Source organism: Elephas maximus, chromosome 25 (genome assembly GCF_024166365.1).
Source record: "Elephas maximus indicus isolate mEleMax1 chromosome 25, mEleMax1 primary haplotype, whole genome shotgun sequence".
In the NCBI taxonomy this organism is placed as follows: Eukaryota; Metazoa; Chordata; class Mammalia; order Proboscidea; family Elephantidae; genus Elephas; species Elephas maximus.
In genome coordinates, this window is record NC_064843.1 from 66,109,414 (window position 1) to 66,116,380 (window position 6,967).

General features: G+C 54.0%; 1 protein-coding gene across 1 annotated transcript; it reads right to left on the reverse strand.

Moving 5' to 3' along the window:
• Positions 1 to 461: 461 nt before the first annotated feature.
• LOC126067555 (cystatin-C-like) lies at positions 462 to 5,612 on the reverse strand. Its single transcript, XM_049869591.1, has 3 exons — positions 5,241 to 5,612; positions 1,829 to 1,942; positions 462 to 815 (listed from the first exon to the last, which is right to left on the reverse strand). Exons 1-3 carry the CDS (start codon positions 5,481 to 5,483, stop codon positions 732 to 734), a joined length of 441 nt encoding a protein of 146 aa, XP_049725548.1. The 5' UTR covers positions 5,484 to 5,612; the 3' UTR covers positions 462 to 731.
• Positions 5,613 to 6,967: the final 1,355 nt, after the last annotated feature.

The window sequence follows — 6,967 nt, forward strand, 5'->3', positions numbered from 1 at the left end:
GGAGACTTGATTAGGGTCAGTCCCTAGAATCTGACTGATTCCATGTTCATGAATGAAAGTTATCACCGGGCTGAGAACTGACCCTGGGCTTAGGGCACTATTGATAGCTTCTCATGACCAGCCCCCTTATCCCAACTTCTCTCTTCAAAGGAAGTGGTCAAGTTTCCAGGTCCAGCTCTAGGTCCTGTCCACCCCCTCATCTATTCACCCAGAGCCATCGCAACTGAGCTGCCTGGGCTCAGAGCCCTGGCCTGCTATTGTGCCCGCTCAGTGACCTAACCTCCCTGGCCTTCGATCACTTGGACAATGGCAGTATAGCATGCTTGTCTCACATGTTTGGTCATGCCAGCTCTTGCCTCCTCGTCTTCTTCTAGAGGCCACTGGGACAGAAAGCACCTGTTCAAGGAACTGCCTACATCTTTCTTATATCCACATCCTGAAGGCAGTGAACAAGTCGAGAAGCAGCTGATGTTATTTTTATTGAATAAAGAGCAGAATAGGTGCACCACGGGCTGGGTGCATTTGAAAAGCAATGAAAGGGAGCAGGGTTAGAGCCACTTAGCTGTTCCAAAAACACCGAGAGGCCTTCATCGTTCCCCTGGTGCTGGCATGCTAGGCAGAGCAGGGTGGGACCACCAACCTAAGTAAGGGCTAAGACACCCAAAAGGAGTGACAGCGCTCTAAAAGGGCAGGGTGAGAGTGGTCAGCGCTGCCGGCTGCTGTGCAGCCCTCTATGCGTCCTGGCAGCTGGATTTCGTCAGGGAGGTTGTGCCCAGCCAAGGAACAGTATATATCTGGAAAGAGCAGAGGGCTTTCTGTGAAGGAAAGAGAGAGGGGTGGTCAGTGACGGCTACTGTTATAGGGAAAAAGTCCCAGCCATTAGAAGTAGAAGTGTAGGGCGGGGAATAATAGTGGTGAGACATTTGGCCCCCTCTCCTTTGGGTCCCAGAACACTCTGGAACATAACCTCCCACCACCCTACCCATCGTGCTAAGTATAGGAGCAGTTTCTGTGCTTTGAGGAATTCCCCTCACCCTGCCCCAGCACAGCCCTGTAAGAGCAGCCCATTGGAGTCCATAGGAGGGCATTTCTGCAGCCCAGGGGTGCAGGGAGGGGAAAGTGTTCCCTCCACCTCCAGCGCCTGGACCAGTCCTATACAGGTCCAGATGCAGGAACCCGGGGGCTGGAGACCTGGGTCCAGAAAATGACCCCTGAAAAAGGAAGGGCATGGAAAGGCTGACAAGAGGGAACTACAGCTATTCCCAAGACCGTGACCTCTCAGGGCCCATTCAAAGCCTGCAGGAGAGGCTGGAATTTATTTCGTGAGCAAGGGCAGAGCCACAGGGCTTAGGCTGCTCACAGGCCTCCACATAGCCACTGATCTGCTTAGTGTGGCTGTAGGCAATGTGAGCCAAGGGGATCTGCTCAGTGTGGCTATAGGCAGCGTGAGCCAAGGGTGGGATTAAGCACAGCCCTTTCTCTGCAGAAGCCACCCCAGCAGCTGTCACTTTCCGTCCTGTAGGCAACACCCCCAAATGCATGCACTGCTTCCTTAAAGGTGCTCCAATTCCAAACTAGAACCTTCCCCTTAAGAATTCAAGTCAATCATACACCCACAATCACCCACACATAGGCGCATTTCCCCCCTACACCTGTATGCACCCCACACATGTGCACCCACACCCACCACCTGCACCCTCCCACACACACAGGCACACACCTATATGTACCACATGTGGAAGCACACACACCCACCTGTATGCGCTCCATATGCACCCCACCCCTCTCCTGTGCACGACTTGCCCCTCGCCCCGTATCACGCACATACCTTCTTCAGTTGTGGCTGGTCATGGAAGGGACAGTTGGCCAAGTTGGGCTGGGACTTGGTACATGTGGTTCGTCCAATCTCCACATCCAGGAAGTAGTTCACCCCAGACACGATCTGTGCGTGCAGGAGAGCGGGGTTTGTTTCCAGCACCGTGTGTCAATCTTATCCACACAGCTCTCTGACTGTACTGTGTGGCTGCTGAGATGTGAGAACTGCATGCTCCTTAATGCCTTCGGGCCAGTACCCCTGAGCTGCCAGAACTGCCACCACAAAGCACACAAGCCACCCTCCTCCTGACTCTTGGCACCGTGGCTGCCACCTCATCCCCCAAGTAATTAGTTTAGAGAGCAACATGCATGGCTTCAGCAAGGGGTCTCATGCAGTCAAGCCCAGACATGGAAGGGGGAGGTCAGGGACTCAGATGGAGCCCAGACACTGAAGGGGGAGGTCAGGGACTCGGATGGAGCCCAGACACTGAAGGGGGAGGTCAGGGACTCGGAGGGAGCCCAGACACTGAAGGGGAAGGTCGGGGACTCGGATGGAGCCCATTAACTGGATTTCAGAATGGAAGGCAGGTAAATAAACAGTCCCAGGAGCCCACAGGGCAAGTGCTAAAGCCCACAGTGACCCTTGTGCCACCAGCACAGGTACAGCTAAGTTCTGCTAAGGAGGCAGAGACACTGGGTCTATTTTAGGAAGGTTGCCACCGGCGAGATGGATTGACACAGTGGCTCCAACAACGGGCTCAAACAGCAACGATTCTGAGGATGGCACAGGATGGGGCAGTGTTTCCTTCTGTGGTACACAGGGTCGCTACAAGTCAGAACAGACTCGATGGCACCTAACGACAACAGCCATTTGAGCTAACTTCCAGTTACTGGCGTTTTGTCGAGAATCTCACTCCTCTGTTTAGCACAGATTTACTTATTCCGTCACCTGACATTAGGAAATGAGATGCTTCACACACATGAAGTTTTTAGGCCGATAAAGACTGTCCCTCAAAGTACCTCCATTTTAAATATTATTTTTAAGGGAAATCTTTCTAGAGTATTTTACACATCTGCCTGTCTTTTACATTTGAGATTACAGTACACAACTGAACCCTCTCCTCATTATCAGGACACCTCACAGACAAGCATGGTCTGAACTGTGGAAAAGCACAGGACCAGGAATCACGGGACCAGGGTGCTAGGCACTGGTCATGTGACCTCCCACACTGCCAACCCCTATCCCCCCATGTCAGTTTTCCCATTTCTAAATGAGACACATTCAGGTCTGACGATCTATAAAGCCTGTACTTAACCCCAAGTTAGTGCCATATTCACGGAGCAGTTCAGCGGGCACCGTCCAGTCCAAAGGGGACAGTGCCAGCCCACTGTTGCAGGGCTTGGTCTTGACCCCTCATCTCAATTTTCAACTTTAAGTGCTTGCATCCCATGCAACATGTTTGCTGCTGTGTTGCTGTGCCCTGCTCTGCAAACGGGATGATGGCCCTCAGGTCTGAATTCTAGCTTTCCTTCAAGGACAAGTTCAAGGCCCAGGAGCCCTTCCTTTATGTTCCCCCCCAACCCCCCTCCTCTGGTCACAGGCAACACTACACAGCCAAGGCAGTGGTCAGTTCTACCTGACCCTGTGGCACCTAACTCCTATAGCTGGTGGCGGAGGCATGCTCACATCAGGGTGGGGGAATGTGCTTCACAGACCCTCCAGGCTCCTCCCAGGTCCCACAGAGGGGAGGGAAGCACCTCCCAGGGGCTTTTTTTTAGGAATCTCTAGAGCAAATTTGGATTCTTATGCAAGACCCTGGGCTCTGGAATTCACTCAATGGTGTTTGTTAGGAACCTCTGGGCACTCAGGAGCACAGTGAGGGGCCCAGCCTCAGGAGGATGATTGCTAGGGGTGGCCAGGTTCCCACTGCACAGAGGAGAAAACAGAGGCTTGGTGAGTTTTGGTGGCACAGCTGAGAGGGCGCTGGCAAGAGGACACACACCTAATCTGTGCATAAGGTATGACCCAATCTAATCTTGAGGAAACATCAGACCAGCCCAAATTGAGCAACAGTTTACAAAACAATTGACTTGATTCTTCAAAATACCAAGATCAGGAAGCAAAGACTGAGAAACTGTTTCAGATTAAAGGAGGCTGAAGAGACAGGCTCAGTGCCTTCATGATGGGGGTGTCTTTTGCTATAAAAGCATTATTGGGACAATTCGGGAAATGTGAATAAGGTCTGCACATTGGATGATGGTATGTATTAGTGCTGACTTCCTGGTTTCAGTACTGAGGTTATGGAAGAGAAGGTCCCCTTGTTGTTAGGATGAATACACTGAACGGTGTACTCTAAACTGTTCAGAAAAATTAATGTATATAGACACAACACCCATGCACACACACATGTGGGGAGAGAGGCAGGTAAAGCAAGTATAGTAAAGTATCAACACCTGAGGAACCCAAGTTAAAGAGCTACAGAGAGTCTTTGCACAATTTTTGCAACTGCTGTGCAAGCCCAAAATTTTGTCGAAAGAAATGCCTTAAGAAATCATTTAGCGGCAAAACTAGACAGGGCAGGCAGGTGTCTGGGTCTGTCTTCCCTTCTTCTCCAGTCAAAGCGTCCATTTCACAAGATGCACTGGGGTCTGGCTAAGCGAGACTCAGACACTGTCCCTGAAGCCAAGGAGCGTCTGGCCGCACTGATGCTTAAAACAGAAATAAAAGCACTCAAGCCAGCAGTGCCAACCCGGTTTCCAGGGAGGGCAGTAGTTAGGCCAGGCCCAGTGACACCCTGCGGAAGACTGGGTCCACTGGGGAAACTGTGCTGCGTGAGAAGCAGTAGGCTTGTTCAAACCCATGCGCGCAGGCTGCAGTCTGGAGGTTTGGTCTGCAGGAAGCCTGGAGGATGGCAAAGAGGGGACACACCGGGGGCGCCAAGGGAGGGGCCAGGCCCGGAAGAGGGGACAATTCTGAAGGGGATTGGGCCTGGGAGAGGGCAAGGTGAGATGCCAGGGCCAGGCAAAGGGAACTGGGGGAGGGATCTGGGACCAGGGGAGGAGAGGTGCTCGTGGAGGGGCCTGATACCTTGGGATAAGGGCACCCAGGAGGGGCCTGGGACCTGGGAGGAGCAGGAACTCCGGAAGTGGTCAGGCTGTGTGGGAGAGCAGTACTCCAGAGGGGCCGGCCAGGGACCCTGAGCCGAGGGACCCGACGAGGACGAGGCATTCAGGGAGGGGCCCGGGGCGGGGAGCTCGGGTGGCGGTGGACCAGCTGCCGCCGGGCGGCCCGGGGCGAGAATGTGGGCTGTACCGTCCGAACGTGACGGCCCGGCCCGGGAGCCGGCTGGCGCCCTGCCCCGCGCTCATGACCCCCGGCCCTCCGGGCCCAGTCCTGCGCTCGGGCCAGCCGGCCAGGGACCCACCTGCTTGCGGGCGCGCACCACCTGCACCACGCGGCTGTGGAACTTGTCGTTGCTCGCCTTGTTGTACTCGCTGATGGCGAAGTCCAGGGCGCGCTGCACGCCCTCCTCGTTCTCGTCTGCGTCCATGATGCCGCCCAGCAGGCGCGGGGGCCTGGCGGGGCTCGCAGCGCCCGCCGAGCTCAGCATCACGGCCAGGGCCAGGGCGGCCAACAGGAAGAGGGGGGCGCGCAGGGGCGCGGCCATGGCAGGCGGTGTGGGCAGGCGGACGGACGGACGGACGGACAGGCCGAAGGGCAGCGCGAGAGCGCAGAGGTTCTCCACCGCCGCTCGCCGCTGTGCCTTTATCTGCCGGGCCTCCCGGCCGGCCGCCCTCCGCCCGCCTCTTCCTGGGCGGCCGCTCTTCCCGCCCGCCTCACCCCTCAGGCCTTATCCCTCCTCCCGTGAGAGTTCCTCTTTCCTTCAGCTTCTCTCCTCTGCTCCTCGCCCCCAGCTCCGCACATTCCTGTTGCCCCGTTTCTTCTCTCCTCCCCTCCTCCATTCCGTTCTCCCTAGCCCTCCTTCACTCGTTCCCCCCTTCCCATTTTTCCCTGGTCCCCCTCTTCTGCCCTCCTTCCTTCCTCCTCTCCTCCCTTTTCTCCTCCTTTTCCTTTCTGCCCCTCCTCCCTGCTCCTCCTTCCTTTTTCCCTGGCCCCTCTCCTATTTCCCTGGAGTTCCTAGGCCTGGTTCACCCTGAGTCACCCCTCTCCCGTACCTGACAAAGCCGTGTGACCTCTGAAGACTGTCTCTTCTGAAGAGGAGAAAACAGCCATCCTCCTTCCTGGGTGGCCAGTGGTTCCTGGAGGTCAGTGTCAGTGCTCTCCCAGTGCGAAGTAAGCACTCGGTCACTGGGTCACTGTCTAGTGATTCCCGGGGGGCAGGGGTGCAGTTTCATTTTCCTAGTCTCAGGAAGGCCCCTGTGCCCTGTTTTGAATTAATCTATATTTTGAAAAGGCCACTGAGTTCTCTTTTTCTCATCAGGTTTCTGTTCATTTATTTATTCAATCAACAAAAGCTCCTTGAGCTTCTACCCTGGGCCAGGTGGTCTAGGGCCTGAGGATGGTTGGAGGTGGATGAGTGAGACATGGACCTGGCATTGTACAGCTGTAGAACAGCCCTACCAAATAGATACGTAGATCACACCCCATGAGAAATTTTAAATTTTCTAGTAGCCACGTTAAAAAATAAAAGTGACTGGTGGTTATGGCCTCCAGACCTCCTGTTGGCCCAGGACAGGAACCATTCCCGAAGACGACTCTTTAGACAGGGATTGGACTGGACAATGGGATGGAGAGGGACGCTGGTGAGGAGTGAGCTTCTTGGATCAGGTGGACACTTGAGATTATGTTGGCATCTGCTGCCTGGAGGGGAGATGAGAGAGTAGAGGGGGTTAGAAGCTAGAGAAATGGACACGAAAAGAGAGAGTGGAAGGAGAGAGCAGGCTGTGTCAACAGGGGGAGAGCAATTGGGAGTATGTAGCAAGGTGTATATAAGTTTTTGTGAGAGACTGACTTGATTTGTAAACTTTCACTTAAAGCACAATGAAAATTTTTAAACAGTGAAAAGGAACAGGTGATAATAACTCTAATAATATATTTTATTTAACCCGATACAGCCAAAATATTATCTCAACATGTATTCCTTATACACTGATTATTAGTGAGATATTTTATTTTCTTTTGTGTGTGTAC

Excerpts from the sequence above, each read along its gene's own strand:
- LOC126067555 (XM_049869591.1), bottom strand. The coding sequence starts at position 5,483 with ATGGCCGCGCCCCTGCGCGCCCCCCTCTTCCTGTTGGCCGCCCTGGCC. Across the intron at positions 1,943-5,240 it reads TGGTGCGCGCCCGCAAGCAG|ATCGTGTCTGGGGTGAACTA; the intron begins GTGGGTCCCTGG and ends CTGCACGCACAG. Across the intron at positions 816-1,828 it reads ACCAGCCACAACTGAAGAAG|AAAGCCCTCTGCTCTTTCCA; the intron begins GTATGTGCGTGA and ends TTTCCTTCACAG.